This window comes from Chaetodon auriga, chromosome 7, assembly GCF_051107435.1.
Source record: "Chaetodon auriga isolate fChaAug3 chromosome 7, fChaAug3.hap1, whole genome shotgun sequence".
In the NCBI taxonomy this organism is placed as follows: domain Eukaryota; kingdom Metazoa; phylum Chordata; class Actinopteri; order Chaetodontiformes; family Chaetodontidae; genus Chaetodon; species Chaetodon auriga.
In genome coordinates, this window is record NC_135080.1 from 2,625,773 (window position 1) to 2,646,281 (window position 20,509).

At 45.0% G+C, this 20,509-nt stretch overlaps 2 protein-coding genes across 2 annotated transcripts; one reads left to right on the forward strand and one right to left on the reverse strand.

Annotated features, from left to right (window-relative positions):
* Positions 1-1,854: 1,854 nt before the first annotated feature.
* Positions 1,855-6,612, reverse strand: LOC143323337 (solute carrier family 35 member F2-like). Its single transcript, XM_076735149.1, has 8 exons — positions 6,506-6,612; positions 5,615-5,790; positions 4,577-4,704; positions 4,057-4,216; positions 3,778-3,934; positions 3,632-3,684; positions 3,106-3,260; positions 1,855-2,226 (listed from the first exon to the last, which is right to left on the reverse strand). Exons 1-8 carry the CDS (start codon positions 6,610-6,612, stop codon positions 1,855-1,857), a joined length of 1,308 nt encoding a protein of 435 aa, XP_076591264.1.
* Positions 6,613-7,530: 918 nt separating this feature from the next.
* On the forward strand, positions 7,531-20,425 carry LOC143323455 (cullin-5-like). Its single transcript, XM_076735301.1, has 19 exons — positions 7,531-7,577; positions 9,389-9,498; positions 10,063-10,162; positions 10,528-10,704; positions 11,190-11,331; positions 11,440-11,585; positions 11,858-11,938; positions 12,320-12,413; positions 12,578-12,708; positions 12,842-12,949; positions 13,178-13,242; positions 13,331-13,463; positions 13,590-13,721; positions 13,982-14,105; positions 14,425-14,600; positions 14,865-15,026; positions 15,448-15,566; positions 15,739-15,862; positions 15,976-20,425. The coding sequence occupies exons 1-19, from the start codon at positions 7,554-7,556 to the stop codon at positions 16,168-16,170; spliced, it is 2,343 nt and encodes a 780-aa protein (XP_076591416.1). The 5' UTR covers positions 7,531-7,553; the 3' UTR covers positions 16,171-20,425.
* Positions 20,426-20,509: the final 84 nt, after the last annotated feature.

Consider the following 20,509-nt stretch of genomic DNA (forward strand, 5'->3'; position numbering starts at 1 on the left):
GAGTTCTGGCAGAGGAGACCTTATGATGGGAAGACTCCTGAAATTAAGCACTGAATGAGTAGGAGTCAAACCTGACTGCTATTGTGTATATGTGTGTATAAAGACAGCCCACAAATGTTTGAGGCCTCTGATAACTAGCTAACTGGTCCCGACGCATCACAGAATCCATCTCGACTGGGACTATTTGACGTGATAGAAATGGACGTCGGTCTTCCAGCAAAGCGCTGTGGTCAGTCACTGTGTCTGTACCACACTTCAATTAGATCTAATCAACAACAGTGACCTGTTCGGGGGGCGCACTGTGGTCCTGGCAGCCCACATGCTGGGCTCTGAACGGTGGTTCATCTGTCATACAGGAAGTGATTCAACGCTGGTGTGCTGGTTGGATCAAGACTTCAATAGGTGCTTGTCAAAATCTGCTGAATTGTCTTATTTTTACCTGTCTTTTCTAAATAGCTACATTAGCATTTTCTTCAGGTATTCTTGCCGTTGCACATGGCGGCTGTCAGAGCAGCAGGCATCGCTGCATCTTCAACCAACTTTAATGGTAAAGCTGAAGTTTCTTAACCCTCTAGAGAAACATGTAATCCCATCAAGTGACAGAATGTCAACGAATCATCAGGTTTTCTTGTGATAACGATAAGCATGACAGATACTGCTCTGCTGCCATGACACACCAATCTAGATCTAAGACCATTAGTTGCTTACATTAGAAACCTCTCTAACATGCTGCGATGCCAAACAGAACAGCTTCCGTCCTCAGCTTGCTTCACCTGCAGATAATGGGACTGACTTCCTTGCGGAAATTCAAGACAGCAGAAGCCCATTTCAGCTGTGGTCTGTTTCAAATCTGTGGTCATTTTCAGCAGAAGGCTTTTAAGTGTCTAATCCACTTATCTGTGGTGAGTCACGCTTGCTGGCACAAAAGCATTTCAGGGAGCTTCTGAAAGGACAGCTCCATTTCAAGATAACAACAATGGAGCTTATGTTTATACTAGGCTGTCACCTTTGGGTGTCTGAGGTGCACCACCAAGCCCAGGTCCAGCCTCTCCTGGTGCAGGTTAAAGATAAAGAACTTGACAAGCAAAAGTGAGGAAACTGATATATTTTGGAGCCAATAGAAGCCAATAGATTTTTCAATTGGTTGTTTGTTTGGCAGTTTGGTGGCTTTGGTTGCTCGGGATGAAAATAACCACAACAGGCAGCTGTGTGGACGATTCTCCCTCTGAGCGAATGGTGTCCTTGAATCTGTGTGGCTGCAGTCCAATCAGTGATGGGCAGCATCGGGAAGTTCCTTCATGTCTGTCCAGAGCCATATTCTTCACGTATGTTTGGACTGTATTCACCTAATATTGTCCTGCTGCATCTGCACAGATTTTTTATTTCTTTCTTCTCTGTACACAAAATATAAAGGTATTAGCATGAAAACATAAATAAACTGGTTCATGGCTCATTTCAGAATAACACGTTACTGCATTAGAAATACTGATGCATTCATGTGTTCATCACTTTAATGTTGCAGCAGGTAAAGTTTGGGCTCATTTTGATTACTTTATATACACACTGCAGGGTAGCGTAACTTATATGTAATAAATACCACATTAATTTATTCATTGACTTTGTTTTTACATTAATAAAAGGAATCTGCAAAGTAACTAGTAGTAACTTAAGTTATTGAATATCAAACATAGTGGAGTAACAAGTAGAATATTTGCATGCAAAATGTAGTGAGTATAAGTATAAAAGTAGTCGAGTACATGTACTGAGTTACTTTCCACCACTGGAGAAAATTCTAAAAAATGAACCAAAGGTTAAAAAATATAAACACGTATTGACAGATTTCTGTCCTGTAGTTCACATTTTAGTGCTGCGTCCAACAGCATCTTCATCGCTGTTCTCTCCTCTGAGGCTCTGCGATGGCTCTGAAGCCCTCCTCCTCCTCTCCTCTTCATCCCACCCCTCGCTCCTCTCTCCATCCCCCTGCTGCTTCTCTTCATCCTCCTCCTCCTCAGCTGTGATCCTCACTGCCACTTCCTGCTTCATGATGTCATCCTCAGTGGCCACAGGATTGTCATAGCAACCTTCCTCACAGTTGGAAGAGGAAGAAGAAGAAGAAGAAGAAGAAGAGGTGTCGGGGTCTTTGCGTTCAGTGGGTGTCGGCACAGCGTTGAAGGTGATGAAGCCAATGAGGATGACCACCAGCGAGACCAGGTAGAGTACAGAGAACTGAGGCGTGGAAGACAGACAGCAGGTAAAATTTACCTACGTGAACAGAGGTGATACTGATGCAGTGGGGGGGGGGACTACTTTGACTTCTGAAAATTGACTTTTCAGTTATGCATATGGGAGGAGGAGATTTTAGTTTAAACATTTAACAAGGTTATAAAACAGGTAATTATTCCTTCTACAATGCAAAGTACTATTCAAAGCAGAGTCTTTTAGTAAGTTTTAAAAGATGGGTGGGCTCCTTAATCTCCAAATGAGTATAAAGTAGCATAAATTGAAAATATTCCAGTACCTCACTCGAGTAAATGAGCAGTTCGTGTCAGGTAAGCAGAGGAAAAACCAAGGTGAATGATCGCAGGTGTCATTTACATATTCAGCACATGATGAAATAACCCGTTAAGTTTTTTAAAAGCTCGTTTAAAGGACTTCGGACTCACGAGTTTACACACTGTGTGTATGCATGCTGCTGTGTTCAAACACATGCCGCTGAAATTACACTTTAACCCTTATTACAGTTCATTAATGCTGATGTGTCATTATAAGATTCAGCAGGTCGTCGTGACCCAGAAAGGGGGGGCCGGACGAAGCACCATGAGTGTGCACGTTGGAGAAAAGGAACTTCAGTTTGAGGTGTTGTCTTTAAAGGACACTGAAATGTGAAGACTTGGAAACAGGTCAAATTCTATTGATTAATTTTCAAACAATTTCCTAAAACTCTGAATCTGCAGGGACTCATTTTAGACTCAAGACCAGCAGGTGCAACTGGGGACAAAGACTATCCTCAGGTGTGTGTGTGTGTGTGTGTGTGTGTGTGTGTGTGTGTGTGTGTGTGTGTGTGTGTGTGTTTGTGTGTGTGTGTGTGTGTGTGTGTCCACTCACATTGTACTGGAAGAGGAAGATCCCACAGAAGAGGCTGAAGAGGTCAGCGGTGAGCAGGGAGAGGTTGACGGAGGTGGCGCTGCTCAGCTTCACCACTATGGGCATGCAGCTGTACAGAGCATACATGCACAGCGTGTAGGCAGAGAACAGGACCCCTGAGAGCAGAGACGAAGCATTTTGGTATGAAGACCTGCGATTTCTATTCAGCCAAGTATCCTGTATCATCAATACAAGTTATGATGATTTTAATTTTGGATAGACCTCCTGCCTCAACACGCATTAGGAGGCGTAGCTTCCCTGTTTGCTTTTCAGCTCCAGATTAATCATTGCCCCTCCGTGTACAAGGGCTGATCAACTTTTCAGTTTAGTCAGGAGAGAAGCTGAGACTGCAAAGACGACTTCAAGCTTTTTATATCTGCTTCTATCTATATCCATAGGATGATTTTTCACTGTAAAAAGAAGTGAACCAGGACAGGTGAGCTCTCATCCTGCCTTCAAAATGTTCCTGTGAGAGATCATCACTGACCGACTTGCCAGCTCCACTGGATGGCAGCAATTTCATTACGCTCCAGGATCACCCTGGATAAAAGAAAATAAGAACAGTAGATTAACCATAATGTTGAACGAGTCTTAAGACTGATCACACACACACACATACACACACACACTTACATCTGTATGGTGCTGATGATTGTGCCGAACAGGCTGACCATGCCCAGGAACTCCACTCTGCTCAGGTTCTTCACTGTGTACTCCTGACACACGTTCGACACTGCGTACAGGATAGCGCTGACCAGCACTAAACTGTCACCCAGCAAGATGTTTGAGGCTGAGGAGAGAAGAGACGTCTCACTGCTGCGATCTAACACTGTTAAAACAACACTGATGGTGGAGCAGTGCTGGTTTCTGTTCATCATCCACCAACAAAAATCTCCTCACTACTTTACTTACTGGAGCCCTGGTCTCGTCCGGCCAGCAGGTCGGCCCCGACCATGGCCCCCACCCCAAGGAGACAGATGCAGACAGCAACACAGTGGACCGGCCTGTAGCGTGTCTTCAAAACCCACCAGGACAGTAACATGAGGACCGGGACCACGAAGCAGTCCAGCAGCTGGAGACAACAGTAAATGCAATTCATTCAAAGCTGAGACTGACTGTTCAAATCCTCAATATTACATCTTTAATTCATCATTGTGCAAACATGCATCACTTCAGGATTGGCTTCCAGACTACTTGTGATGTCACAGATCATGCTTGCAGGCCCACCTCGTTAAAAGTGGACTCAGAGAAACTGAGCACATGTGAAAACAGCCTTCTGGTGTCAAACTCTCCACAAACATCCTTCTGCACAGTGAAACTCAAGTGAAAGTAAAACTTTCTACAACTTACAAACGTGACTTGAAGCCTGTTGACTTGAAATCATTGCCAAGACAAAAACACCAAACATGAAACAAGCACAACCTGTACCCACCTGCACACTGGTGAGGGTGGTGTACTGGTAAGCTTTCACCACAGTGTAGTTGGCCTCCACATCCACCAGTCCCAACAGAAGGTACTTCCACCATCGTCTCTTCAGAATCTGTAAAATATTGCCATCCCCTGCGTTTTAAAGGGGAACGCCCCTGAACTTCAGTATTGAAATGAGTTCGTTTCAGCACCAAGCCTGAAGACAGACACTGCTGCTGCCTGAGGACAGGCGGCTGCCGTCTGCCATCTTTGCTCATTGCAGTCATTTGTTAGGAACTCTGCACAAGTACTTTCCTCTGACCCACAGACTGAAATGTAGTGTTGTGAAATAGAAAAGCTGTTCAATAAACAATGTCATTATTTGCTTCACAATGTATTTCAATGGCACTTACAAACAATGTGATGATCATTTGGTGTTAGTGGTGGAGGAAGTACTCCTTTAATCAAGTAAAGCAGCAATACCACACCATAAAAATGCTGTTTTTATGTGGTGAAAATATTAGGTATTTCCACAAATTCAAGTATCACAAGTAAAAGAACTTATTGCTGTGACATTCATATATTATTGCTGATGCACTGATGTACTCGCAGCATTTTCCTGTTGTACAGTAGCTGTCATGGTGGAGCTAATTTGAACTATTTTATAAACTCTTGTAGTAGTTTTGTTCATAACAACGCTTCATATTGTAGACACTGATTGTGTTTTAAAATCTTAATTTATAAGGTAACAGTAACTAAAGCTGTTAGAGAATTAAATGGAGTAAAAAGTACAATAATTCTCTCTTGAATTGTCGTGGAGGAGCTGTATAAAGAGGCATATTCAAGTACAAGTACCTCAAATGTGCTTAAGTACATTTACATATACATGAGTAAACGTTCTCTCCACCGCTGTTTATTTTTTTCAGTGTTGCTGTAGTTTAAAATACATTTTGAACATGTGACTTGAATTACGCACATCTAAAATCAGAACAAAACATTTGGTAAAACTGCAGTGTTTAAACGTGTTACAGGCCTTATCTCAGGTGTTTAGTGGTGCCGTTACCTGTTCTGCAGATCAGCATGGTGGTGTAGGTGGCACACAGCAGAGTGTAGTTCAAGAGGCTCTGCAGCATCGGTGTGTTCACGTGGAAGCTTGTGGCCAAGTACTGGGAGGTGATGGCCGTCCCGCAGACGAACCCGGCCAGGCCCTGACCCATGGCCAGTGTCTTGGCCAGCTGCCTGAGGGGGAGAAGGAAGGTACGTCCTTATAGCCACTGGAAAATTCTTGAGATCAGTTATTAATCTTATTTGCATTTTTGCCAACAGTTCGAGAAGACTGAGAGAAGTAGAGCTTGTAGACCCAGAATACTTTCCCCTCTATGTCGGTGAATTAAGGGTTTATGTCGACTGATTGTTGGAACATTTTTATTTGTTTCTATCCGATTTGGATGAAGTGTGTTTTATGGTGATAAAATTACTGTTTCGTAAATGGAGTCTGGTGGCTTTGGTGAGAGCGATTTAGCAGCTGTGTCTGTTTAAACAAAAAGGAAGGTTTACACTGCAGCCTGTTTTGTAGCCGCCGGCTGCAACTTACTCTTAATCTAAATATCAATCAGGAGTATTCAAAGTAAGTAGTAACTGCAGTTATTGGATCAACATAGTAGAGTAAAAAGTACAATATGTTCCTCTGAGCTATAGTGGAATAAAAGCAGATAACAGCATAAAATGGAAATACTCAAATGCAAATACTTAAAAATTGTACTTAAATGCAGTAGTTGAGTAAATGTACAGACCAAAACCTCTAATTTTACCAAAATCTAATTAAAGTATCAGCAAAGGAACAGCAGTGTTATTTTTTCCTCCCCTCGTTATAACAGACTGAAACATGTTGAGAAATCACAGCTCCAAAGATGAACATGAAGGTGCTTCTCGTCCTCTTCCTCTGTCCACTCACCAGGTGAGAACTTCCTTGGGGTTGAAGTTCCTGATCCTCTCAATAAGTCCCCAGCTTTGGTTTTGACTCGCGTCTCTGGATGCATCCTCAGACTGTTCAGTAGCCATGCTGCCACAGCAGTGATGGAGGAATCCTCTCTGTGTTTGAACTGAAGCTTTTAAATCCTCGACTTTGACGGTGCCAGAGCTGAATGATTAACTGCCGCAGAGGGCAAAGATTACTCTGTCACTTATCTGTGGGAGTGTGCATAATGTGTTGAAGACAGCCGGCAGCACTTTGAGATAAGAACTGATGATCAAAGATAAATTTGAAGAAGTCATCACTGTGTGTTTCCTCTTGTTGTCGCTCTCAGCTATTACATGCTGATGAGATAACAGCTGCAGGAAAAGCACTTCATCATTGTGTATTTTATGGAAATGACACTGGTGGAAACTAAGTAAACACATTAACTCAAGTACTGTACTGTACTACTAAGGACTGTGAGGTACTGTACTTCACTGCTTCACAAGTATTTCCATTCTATACCAGTCAGGGGGAAATATTGTTGTGTTTACTCCACTGCAGTTATCTGACAGCTTCTCTTCAGATTAAGATGTAAAATAAACACCTTCATTCACTGACTATCTTATCATATAATTGTGAACTTTCACAGACGCTTTGGAAAAGACGGTGTGTTACTCAGTGATGTCTGATTCATCTGCAGTACAGTCAGTTACTCCTGACTTTTCTTCCTTTATACTGTAGACTGTAGGACTGTAGAACCAACTATCACTGGAAAAAAAAATAAATCCTAAATTCAAAAGTAAAAGCAGACACAAAAACATGCTAATGGGTCCAGATCACAGAGCGACCACATCACATGTGAACATCAGCTCTCTCTGCTTCACACTTCCTGTCAGACTTGCTTTATTTATTTCAATTCGCGTTGAGTTTTTATAAACAGGAAAGTGAACTGCAGTGTTTGGGGTTATTACTGTACCATGACCTAATCTGAGCCAGCTGGAGCGCCTTTCTCGCGAGATTCTGCGAGGTGATAAGTTGAAGAAACATGGCGACGTCTAATTTGTTAAAGGTAAGAAGCGCTTGAATATATCGTATTTCCCATATTTGTCTGCAGATATAAACTCCTCGTTTTCATATGTCGTGCAGCTATATATTTGCACAATTAAGGCGTATACATACACGCCCTAATAGTGCAAATATATGAAACATATGCAAAAATACATGCGCCTGAAGTCATAGTTGCCACCGTTGTCGTTGAAATCCGGCGTTGTGTCGGAGTCTGTATCCCCAGACGTTTATCCCCCCCCCCCCGCCTTGACCAGAACCGACCCTCGAACCGGACCCCAAACTGTCTTCTCCTGCGATTCCAAACCAAAACCCAACCGTAGCCGTTACCCCGATCAGGCATCTCAGCGACGGCGAACCACAGCTGAACACGAGCCGTATCAAGCCCCCAAACCCAGACCCGGAGAGCGCGGGGGGACGCGGTCCGAAGCAGAAACGAACTTCGACACGAGATTCTGATTCTCACAGCGCGGCTGGAAGTTCCCTCTTTTGGCTAGTTGTTGCTAACGCGTTAGCTTCTTTATTTTGCCAACAGACGGAAGATGAACCTGCCAAATACACCGTCTGTGTCCGTAAGGCCACGTTAACCACCGAGTATCATCTGTCTGAGCACGATTAGCCAGCTGACCTTTAGTCAGGGACCGGGTACCTGTGACAGACGCCCCCCCTCAAACAGCTTCAGGAAGCTCATGAAGGTGGACGGACGGCCACAAAGATTGATAACTAGTCTTGGCATTAAATATAAATGTTTGCTTTTTAATTTTATGTGAATTGGCCAAGTGGTGGAACACTTCCTTCCAAAGATACAGGAATTTACCAGGAGCAGAAAGCGCTAAAAATGAAGTTAGGCAGTTGATCTGGTTTCAGTGTCTCTAACGTGAGGACTTGCTTCTTGTCTGTGATATAAACTGAATGTCTTCTTGGTTTTGGACATGCAATTTGTGGAATTGCGATTAGCATTTTCCATTATTTACTGACATTTAACAGACTGAATTATCAGGTGATTGCTTCGTAAATTGTAGACTCAACCTCAGTCAGGCAAGAAAAATAAGTTGAAGTTGCAACCCTGCAAGGAAATATACACGAAGGGACCGTCCTCCAGTCCCTGCCCCTGAAAACATCCCCACAGAACGATGCTGTCACCACCATGATGAACTGTTTGGATGGTTTTGTACGAGCGGTGCCTAGTTTCCTCCACACATGATGCTGAGAATCGAGGCCAAACACTTCGGTTTTTCACAGCCTGATTTTATATTTGTAGTCTTCCTCATGTCTGTGCCTCCACACAGTCCTGTTTGTGAGCTCTGCAGCCAGTTCTACGACCTCGTGGCTTGGTTTTTAATCTGAAATCTGTGTCGAGAATATATAAGAAAAACATGCTGTGGTGGCAGCTGACCTGAATTTCTTACCTGCTACAGTTAATGTTATGGAAGGTGCTTATGTCATTCCTTTGGTCCAATCAGTTGAATTTAGCTCAGGTGGATTCCAGGAGGGAGATACTGGAGCTAAATTTTAAGTGTCAGAGCAAAGAAAAGTGAGTGCGCTGTGTGTGAGATCAATGGACCCGTTCCAAGAATTACACATTACATTTCTCTTCTTTTCCTCGTGTAACCCAACCAGTCGTTCAATACAAGGCTCCCATTTTATCCAGTTTGCAAGGTGGCCAGTTAAGATTACAGCTACTGCTAAATAATTCGCTGCTTGGTTCTTTGTGTGTCTCTGCTTTTCTGTCGTCTCTTGCTTTCTCTCCCCCAACACCTCCCTCCTCATCTCTCTTCTTCCTCCCACTCCACCCGTCCCGTGTCTCTCCTCCAGAACAAGGGGTCCCTGCAGTTTGAGGACAAGTGGGATCTGATGCGGCCCATCGTCCTCAAGCTGCTCAGACAGGAGGCCGTCACCAAGCAACAGTGGTTCGACTTGTTCTCGTAAGAGCCGCTCTCTGCTCTGTCCCTCGGTTCTCTCAGTCTTACGTAAGAAAGTAGTCCAACGTGGGATCCACACAGCTGCTACTACGGCTGCTGCTTCACATCCTGAACACAGTCGTTACTATTTTGGTGCATTTCAGCTGCGCACACATGCTATAGGTGGACTGGATAGTGTTGTTCTTTACTTAACCCCCACACAGTGCTATACGTCTGTCAGTGTGTTGTTGTGCGATGTGTCCCACAGCTTAACTTCCCAATCTTGATGTAAACTGCCTTTTATAATAGAAAGCTACTTCAGCAGCCTGTTTTAAAAGCCTCATTTATGGCTTTAAAGGGTAGTCACTTCACTTTGTTCCATGTTTTGATGTATTTCCCTGTCAAATAGGAAGCTGTGGTGTAACTTAACTTTGTGAGGATATTTACATTTGGAAACTACTCTAAGCCTCCAGGGACTTGAATTAAGCTCTGGTACTCACAAATATTACAGAAAATGCTGAACTGTATGTGTTGCCTGAGCATGAATTCACATCATGATACGCCTTTTTTCTTCTTGTCTGTCTTCAGAGATGTCCATGCTGTGTGTCTATGGGATGATAAAGGACCAGCCAAAATCCATCAAGCCCTCAAAGAGGACATCCTAGACTTCATCAAACAAGCACAGGCTGTAAGTAGTGTGTGAATGCTGTAAGTCTGTTTGGGTTGGTTTACTTTTTATGTGCTTTTGCTGTTTGATGGATTGTTTTTGGAGGGAGTGAGACCCATTTATCTTAATCTGAAGGCACTTCATTATGGCGGTCTCATGTCTGAATAAAGACGCTGGTCACTGACACCAGTCTGAAGTGAGTGCAGAGAGAGAGAGAAGTGCTCGTCTTGTTCTGCCTTCTGAGATCGCTGTAATACATTTAATGTCTCCATCTCCATCTCTAAGGCCCTCAATCATCAAAAATCAGTTTATGTAACTTTGAAAGAGTCAGTTTTAAGGCGATTCTTCATGGGTCTAACGTTTGCTTGCATCTGTTGGCACTGCAGCGGGTGCTGAGCCACCAGGACGACACAGCTTTGCTAAAGGCCTACATCGTAGAGTGGAGAAAGTTCTTCACGCAGTGCGACATCCTGCCCAAACCCTTCTGTCAGCTGGAGATCACGCTGATGGGCAAACAGGGGAGCAACAAGAAAACAAACATGGAGGACAGCATCGTACGCAAGGTGAGAGGAGGAAGTGGGAAAAGTCCACAGGTTCAGAGGTCAAGATTTGGTAGGAGACCGGTGTGGACAACAGCATTTTGCAGGAGGGGAACAGATGAATGAAAAGTAAGAGGAGGTGCAACAAGAAGCAGCTAAAGCAAATTAATGAAACAGGAGAAAATGAGAGACGAGAAGAGTTTTAACCTGCAGAGGAGGCGTAGTGAGAAGCTCCGGGTCAGTTTGCCTAAAAATCGTCCTATGACAGAAAAACTCAGGATGAATCACGAGATATTTGTTTGATCTGTGTCAGAAAAAGCTTTTCATTTTGAGACAAAGTGCTGTAGAGGAGGAGGATGTGGGTGAGTGAGTGAGTACGATTCAGTCGATGAAAAAGTTTTGGTAAAAGCACTTTCATTACATCTGGATTAACTATTCCTGGATGGCAGGAAATGCAACCTGTTTCATTTGTGGTGAACTCATTACTGGCCTTCCTTTAATTCTTCTAGCTGATGCTGGACACGTGGAACGAGTCGATCTTTTCTAACATTAAGAGTCGCCTGCAGGACAGCGCCATGAAGCTGGTGCACGCCGAGAGGCAGGGCGAGGCCTTCGACTCCCAGCTCGTTATCGGCGTACGAGAGTCGTACGGTAAGTCTGACAGAAATAAACTTATGGGACGTAGACGTGCTGAAGTTTTACGGTAAATATCCAGGAGGGACAGGATGAAAACTGCATGAACACTTTGTGTCCCACCAGTGAACCTGTGTTCAAACCCAGAGGACAAGCTGCAGATCTACAGGGATAACTTTGAGAAGGCATACCTGGACTCCACAGAGAGGTTTTACAGAACACAAGCACCGTCCTACCTGCAGCAGAACGGCGTCCAGAACTACATGAAATATGTGAGCTGCAGTAATATAAGTACAGGTGTTAGCATGAAGGATGTGTGCTTTAACATGTGAAAGAAGGATGCCACTAAGGAGTACTGTGATGAGAGGTGGAGGGCTCTGTTAATGTATGGAAATGTAAATGTGACCTTCACATGTAGCACGAAGCTAAAATCAGTGGACAGATGTGAGGAGAAAAGGTCGCCTCCTTGGGCGTGTTATGTCATTAATTCAGTCTTTGCATGACTTTTACTGTAGCGTCTGTGTTCATGTGTGTTTCCCTGCAGGCAGACGCAAAGCTAAGAGAAGAGGAGAAGAGAGCACTTAGATATCTAGAGACACGTCGTGAATGTAACTCTGTTCAAGCAGTAAGTGTCTTTGACAGCATCTGAGGTGTCAATGCTACCTGTTTTATTTAGCGCTTTTCCCTCATCAGCTCACATACACTACATCACACACGACCCATACTGTACTTCCGAGGCTGAAATTTGAGACTGATAATCATGCATGGATCAATATTTGCTTGTGGAGAAGCCATTTCTTTTGTTTTCACTTCAACTAGCTTTTACACCTCAATCACAAACACTCCATGTGGGTAAAAGTCACGTGAAGTCACATGTTGTCAGATCAGACTGTTCTGTAATTGGTTCAGATGGTGGTTTCAGTCCAGCGCTGCCCTTTCAGGAGTCTCCTGAAGTCCGTCTCAAAGTGTCCCTGCAGTGAGTCTTTGTTCTCTGTGTGTCTCACAGCTTATGGAGTGTTGTGTGAACGCTCTGGTGACCTCGTTCAAAGAAACCATCCTCGCTGAATGTCCAGGGATGATCAAGCGCAACGAGACAGACAGTGAGTTCAGCTGTCTGCGCTGTTTTTTAAATGTAGTTTGATAAAGACGAACTGTGATGTGTGCCACACGTCGTGGAATCAGTATTCAGCGTTCACACATCAGATTTGAAGGGTGGAAGTAGCTTCTCTTGATTTTCGTCTCTTTCTTCTTCTCCCCGGAGCAGAGCTGCACCTGATGTTTTCACTCATGGACAAGGTTCCCAGCGGGATCGAGCCCATGCTGAAAGACTTGGAGGAACACATCATCAGCGCCGGACTAGCAGACATGGTGGCTGCTGCCGAGACTATCACTACTGTACGTGCACCAACACTCCCTCCAGCAGTCAGTCAGCACGTCAGTCTCCTCGAGCTCAGGTTGAGCTGATGCTTCAAAGCAGGAAGTGAAGGTTTAGTGTGACTTCTGTGTGTGTTTGTGTGTGTTTGTCCAGGACTCTGAGAAGTATGTGGAGCAGCTGCTGACTTTGTTCAACCGCTTCAGTAAACTGGTGAAGGAGGCCTTCCAGGACGACCCGCGCTTCCTCACCGCAAGAGATAAGGTCGGTTTTATCCGACCGCCAACACAGTGGATGACACAGTAGTCAGTTACATATTTTATATCGCTGTTGTTGAGACCTTTGTGTCTTCAGTTGTGGTGAACAGGATTTGGAAATCGAACACTTGTCTGTATGTGAACTGTGCATTTAGAACGGAGCTGTGGGAAATCGTTCTCTGTATTTTCTGACCTTTTATAGACGTGTATGTTTTCTCTTCCTCTTCCTCCGCAGGCTTACAAAGCTGTTGTCAACGATGCCACAATCTTCAAACTGGAGCTGCCCATGAAACAGAAAGGGTGAGGAGGTGGAACTGTTTGTGTCCATGTGGAAGTCACAGTGCTGTGGTGTGTATGTAAATTTATGAGTGTTTCTCCATCCAACCAGCGTGGGCATGAAGACTCAGCCCGAGTCCAAGTGTCCTGAGCTGCTGGCAAACTACTGTGACATGCTGCTGAGGAAGACTCCTCTCAGCAAGAAGCTCAACTCAGAGGAAATCGAACTCAAACTCAAAGAAGTGGTGAGTCTGTGTGCGGTCGCTGGCTTTTAGAAACATGGCTCAACTCAGGGCTGATCCACCGTCAGAGCGCTTCAGCTCCTTTCGCCTGTCCCGTCTCATCTGCTCTCATTTCTTCTCTCTTTGCAGCTCTTGGTGTTGAAGTACGTCCAGAATAAAGATGTGTTCATGCGTTACCACAAAGCTCACCTGACCAGGCGCCTGATTCTGGACATTTCAGCAGACAGCGAGATAGAAGAGAACATGGTGGAGTGGCTGAGAGTGAGTTACACCTTTCTAACTGTTAGACTGTCAGACGTAGAGACAGACAGTAAGTTCACAGTGTGAGAGTCTGGCTGAGGATCAGTGACACCAGGGTTTCACCTGAGCCTCAGTGCAGGTAGAAAAATTGTTGTTCCGCCTGTAAGTCAGCAGTGGAGGCAGTAACAGAGCTGCACCAACTGTGTAAAAATAATATCATATCAATAATATGGCCTATACTATTTTTCCTTTGTTGTGTGTGTGTGTGTGTGTGTGTGTAGGAGGTAGGAATGCCTGCCGATTATGTGAACAAGCTGGCCAGGATGTTTCAGGACATCAAGGTCTCAGAGGACCTCAATCAGGTCTTCAAAGAGGTGCACAAACACAACAAGCTGGCTCTTCCAGGTACCACGCGCACACACACACACGCACACACACAGGTTCAGTGTCTTTGAGTTGTATGTAGGACTTTGTAGGATTTATAAGAGGTGTTTATCAGTGAGGATGCAAACACTGTTGCACAGACGTGGTCAGATCACCGTCACATAGACACAAACACATGTGTCATGCTGGACCAATCAGAGCAGAGCTAGGCCAGTTTGACAACACCTGACACATCTGTTAGATCAGCTCGAGCTGCTGGCAGACATTAGTGCAGAGTTTTGTCTGATTCTTGCTTCTGGTTTGCTTCTTGAAGTTTTTTGGATGTTTCTGTCCTCTGCAGCCGACAGCGTGAACATCAAGATCCTGAACGCTGGAGCTTGGTCCCGAAGCAGCGAGAAGGTTTTTGTCTCGCTGCCCACGGAGCTCGAGGACCTGATCCCTGAGGTGGAAGACTTCTACAAGAGGAATCACAGCGGTCGCAAACTCCACTGGCATCACCTCATGTCCAACGGCATTGTGAGTGAGCTAACAGTCAGAAGTGCAGGTTTCAGCCACCATGAGGAGCCGGCCTTCACGATCTCATGGAGATTAAATGCTTTTTCACTCCTGGATTTACGGAATAGTTCGTAGAGATTATTGGGATAATGAATACACTGAATAACTTCATTAAATTCCTTCAAAGTATTCACTGCATATATTATGAGCCTGGAACCACACTGACAGAGCAGCACAGTGAGGAGACATGTCTCACCTTCTGTGTTTCTCGTCCCATCTGTTCAGATCACCTTTAAAAACGAGGTGGGCCAGTACGACCTGGAGGTGACGACGTTCCAGCTGGCCGTGCTGTTCGCCTGGAACCAGCGACCCAGAGAGAGGATCAGCTTTGAGAACCTCAAACTGGCCACGGAGCTGCCTGACGCAGAGCTTCGCCGCACACTCTGGGTCAGAGCGAGCAAACGTTTGAGTACAAGTCTGCAGGATTACAGATATTTACTGAGGTTAAATACATTCTTTGCACCTCGTGTGAAAGAAGCCGCTGCCTGCGTCACACAGCCGAGGTCGAGGAACATTTCACCGGCCATCTGTTGGTTTTTTCTTTTTCTTTTTTTTTAAAATAAGTCTGTCAGTCGTAACCCACCAGCTGTCGGTTTGTGAACATGCCGAAGACTGAGAAATATCACTAATGTATGCACGCAGGGACGGACGCTGCATCAGCTTATCAGAAACAGATCATCCATGAAACCACTGTGGCATCATGCACGAATGCTTCCTGAAGGAAACACACACACGATGACAGCATCGATGACTTCAGCAGTGATGTTGTTCCGTACATTAAAATGTCCTTTGTGTCCTTTCTTTGCAGTCTCTGGTTGCCTTCCCCAAGCTGAAGAGACAGGTGTTGTCTTACGACCCCCCAGTGAGCTCGCCCAAAGACTTCACAGACAGCACGCTCTTCTACGTCAACCAGGAGTTCTCACTCATGTATGTGATGCTGTTTCCAGGAGTTAGGTTTGGACTTCCTGTCTCATTGATTTGTCTCGAGGAAGTTTTTGCATAAAGTTACATAAATACATACATTGCACCTCACCATAAGTCACTGTTTAAGTATTTGGGCCGTTAATCGTCTGTGTCCTCGCGTCTGTTATTTTCTCAGCAAAAACTCCAAAGTCCAGAAGCGGGGAAAGATCAACCTGATTGGTCGGCTGCAGCTGACCACAGAGCGAATGAGAGAAGAGGAGAATGAAGGAATCGTTCAGCTCAGAATACTCAGAACTCAGGTACAATGTGCTGTACAGAGAAAACACAACACAACTAATGAAGCCTGGACAGCAGGGGTGAGCCTGTGCTTTAGACTGTAAGGCTGTAAAGTGTCTTTTTCTTCCTCATCCAGGAGGCCATCATCCAAATCATGAAGATGAGGAAGAGGATCAGCAACGCCCAGCTGCAGACGGAGCTGGTGGAGATCCTGAAGAACATGTTCCTGCCTCAGAAGAAGATGATCAAGGAGCAGATCGAGTGGCTCATCGAACACAAGTACATAAAGAGGGACGAGGCAGACATCAACACCTTCATCTACATGGCATAGGCGGCGAGGGAGGAGCGCTTTCTTGCTCTGTTTTTTACTCCTGGCCTGCGACCGGCGCTTCAAAACCTACCAGAGGAGGGACGAGGAACAAGTGTGTGAGGAAGAGGAGGAGGAGGAGGAGGGGTGATGATGAGTAGGACGCGTACTGAAGGACGATGAAGAGCCTTTTCAACAGACGTGTGGATATTTTTGTGTTATCGGAGTGTCTTTTCCAGGCGTAGAGTCGGACTGTCTGTGTCTGCGCTGCCCTCTAGTGGCGGTGGGAGGAGCGGCAGCGTGCGGCGCCTGTCAGCAGCTCAGAAGAAAAAAAAATAGTGACATTATCAAATGAAATACTTCCTGCCTTATTTCATCAGCAACAGACTGAGGAGGAGGAGGAGGAGCAGTGAGGAGGGAACGGAGGACAAACGGGACAGGCTGATATCAATCTTTGCTTTCACTTAACGCCACAGCAGCCATCGAAGCGGCAGCCATTTTGCATCCCTCCTGTTCTACGTTTGTCTTATTTTTGAACTGGGAATGCACTGTACTGTGAAAGCTGCCGTGGAGGAAGAGGAGCAGACAAGGGTGGAGAGATTAGTGGGAACTACCGAGGAGTATTTTGCCAAATTGTGTGTGTGTGTGAGTGAGTGAATGAGTGAGTGAGTGGGTGTGTGTGTGGGTGCATGGTGTGTATCTGGTGTTTTAGATGTGTGTATCGTGTGTGCACTTTGAACAGCATGCTGCTTTCTGATGTTTTTGTTTGTTTTGGTTCAGTGAGGATCTGCCACACGTCGTGGTTGTCTGGACGCGTCTGGACTGTTTCAATGCTGATGTTTCATTGGTCCTTTTGGCCCTGTGGCAGGTAGAGTGTGTCGACAGGTAAACAAGTTGTCTGGACACCCTCGTCTGTGTGGGGAAATTATCATATCACAAGCTACTTATTTGGTGTGTGAAGACCCTCTGAGCATCGTGAGATTAAATACCAGCTGAGTGCATCAAAGAGTGACTCGGAGGAGACTGAACTCCACCTCCTGAACGTCACAGCCAGCAGGAATGTGTTAACGCTCAAAATGAACGAGCTGCTCTGTTTTTGGGGTCTTCCCCCCCAAGGAGAACACTGTCGGAGCTATAATAGAGTCCATATGGCCATCATAGTGTGTGTGTGTGTGTGTGTGTGTGTCGGTCCAGCATTCAGGTGTGAAGCTTCAGGCGTCTCATTGGGCCAGAATCCAGCTGTTTGCTGCAGGTGTTACACTGTATTCTGTGACCTGATTGGGTTTTCATCCATTGGCTGATCGCACTTGTGATCGATTGATTGATCTTTTCAAAGGTGTGTCTGGATGTAGAAACGAGGCCTCCATTGTATAGTTTGGCCGTCAGAAAGCATGTTGTCCACTGTTACACGTCGCGCTCAGTAGATTTCTTTTACTTCTTCAAAAACAGAGCAACAAACATGAGATCCTTTGCAGCATCTGGATTTTGTGTCTGTTAAAAAGGAGCCGGAGAGCTCTCTGCTTACAGGTGGGCAGAGTGGAAAGGTAGACTCAAAAATGTGAGCCGATGCTTTTCGAAGGTGAAACAAACTCTTCCAGGATGATTTCTGTGGAGAGTGTTTGAGTCTCGCTGTCTCCTTCAAAAATACTTAGTTTACTTATTATTTTTCTATACATTGACGTTTAAATTGAATATACGGTCGCAGTCTGGAGCGAAACTCCGTTTTAAGTCTGCGGCGCCGCGGACAGATCACCTTCCTGACACTCGTACAATCCATCTGTTAATTCTGCATCCAATAATCAGTCGATCAGATCAATCAGTTCAGACGAGAGCGAAGAATCGCCAGCAGGAAACGAGACGCTGCTTTCTGTGACCTCCTGTTTCTCTTCTTCTACGTTTGTTTTTTTGTCGGCTGCTTTCAGAGTATACAGGTGCCACATGGACACCTGCGTACTGTTGAGTTTCACGTCGCTGAGTCACGTGACGACGTTCTTGCTGCTTCTCAGACATTTCAGATATTTTAGGTTAATTATTCCCTCAGCTGCTCCGCGCTCGTCGGGTCAGTGAATCAGAAAGGGAAGAGAGGCCCTCTGTGAGAGCGCGAGACAAACACTGATGAGCGCGCGTCCTTTTCAAGTGACTGACGTCACCGAGTCCTAAAAGCTCTGCTGCCGTTTAACTCGGTGACGTGAAGTCGTTCTGCTCTGATGTTGGAGGACGAAAGACAACAGTGAATGTGTGAGATTTTTCTATTTATTGTGTATTTATGGAGAATGTTACTTCCGTTGTCGGTTGACTTGTTTTTGTTCCTTTTGTTTTTGGACAGATGTTGGTGCACGTTAGCCTAATTTAATCCACTTTCCTCTCCTGATGGTTGGATTCACGCCTGCAGTTTGTCAAAATGTTGAAACAGCGTTTCACTTCCTGTCACAGTGAGACCAGGATGTTGGTAATAATCAGATTTGAAGTTTACGCACTGACCCCCCTGAGACGAACAAACTCCCCGTGTCGATGTCATTATGCAGTTTTCTCCTCTATGCACACACGCGGCTCAGTTTTCATGGACGGCAGTGAAACACGTCCCGGTAAACGAGGACTTTTTGAACATCAGCACTTGATGCTTTGTCTCTTATTCCACAGCTCTGACTCGTCCAGGTGAAATAATGTGCGTTGATGCTGGTTCATGCATGTGTTTGTTGAGGCGGTGAGTCTGGTTTCTGACTCGTTCACGTGCTGCTGGGCCGTTTGGTTGTTTGGTGCATTGGTGGGTCACCTGAATGTGATTGAAAGCAGCTGAATGAAAGCGTAAGGCATTCTGGGAAATGTAGGCTATTTCTAAAATAAGATGCAGTCAGTTGAGGTAAAGTAGCCACCGGGAAAATATTTTTAAAACTGATGGGGTGAATTTTCCCTTTGAGCAGTTTTCCTCTCCTGTCTTCATGATCCGGTAGGAACACCTGGGCCGGGACAGGTGTCCCGTCCACATGCTTGGACACCAGCTGGGTTCAGCTCTGCAGGAGGAATTCTAGTTTGTAAATCTGCAGAGACGATGGCAGAAAAAAGCGAAGACACCTGAGTTCAGATTCAAAGCAGGAAAGTCAAAAACACATTTCAGCTTACAGATATTAAGATGAAATTTCTTCGTCGGTCCACCGCTGATGGATTACAGTTGGTTCAGACGTTGACGATGAGCAGAGGATGAATCTAAGACCTTCAACGTTTCCTCTGATGTGTCTGATCTTAGTGCCATTATCTGGTTTGAATCAGGTCAGTTTTAATCATCTAATACTTTGGTTTCTGACTAACGAGCTTCCCATCAGCCTTAGCCGTGCTTTGTGTCTCGTGCTAACTAGCAGACGTTAGCATGCTAACTCAAAGCGCTGCTGTTAGCATGGCTGCTTGACTTTCTCTTGCAGAGGGTTTTCACAGGTTCACACTGAACGATCGACGCCCACAAGGTGTTTCTGAACATCACAAGCTCTGAATGTCCTGAGCTAATGTCTGACAACAGCTCCTCAGATCCGCTTCAAAAACACCTTTTGACTTGTGCGACAAAAACAGCAGCTTATTATTATTGTTTGATCATCATTTTGGACGACGCGTCAGTTTTCTGTTCCAGCTCACTAATCGTCTGCTTCGTCAGCACTGACTGCACAGCTTTCAGACCGGAGCTTTAAACGGAACAGAAAATCTGTTGTAATGTTTTCATGCTTCATACAGACGTGTCACTTCCCTCCAGGGTACCTTTTATTGAAATACAAGTACTGGTCTTGTTTTACTGCCCTTTTATAAGACATCCTGTATTTTAAACCGTGATAAACAATGTAGAATGTGTTATATTTTGTCCAATCAATTATCAGTATTAGCTGGTGGAACCGAAACTTTCTGTAGCTTTTTTTCAGCCATTTGATCCTGATCAGAAACATCTGGTTTAACTTGAGACGAGTTTTAAGGGGCTGAAAGTGGCTTCTATTTTGTGGAGCGGGCTTTGGTTGCTGTGTTTTTATCATTTGAAGCTGTGCACCCGCCCATCAGCCCGGCCCGCACAGGTGGGCACTTACCTGTAGCCTTGCATAATGACAAACTTGAAGTAAACACAATCTGTCACAGCCTAAACCAGCTGAATGTTCGCCACTACATCAAGTCAAGACATTAAAGTTTGTGTTGCTGGAGGGGAGCAGAGTGGTTCAGCTACTTCAATGTGCTGCGTTGTTTTGCTTGTTTCAAATATTTTTTAAAAGTTGAATAATTTATTTCCTGGCAAAATAAAGACAACTGTAAAGAGATGTGTGCTTTGTCTCTTTCCTTCACCTGCAGAAAGCAAACGCAGACATCAGCTGAGAGTCGACTTCCTGTCATTGAC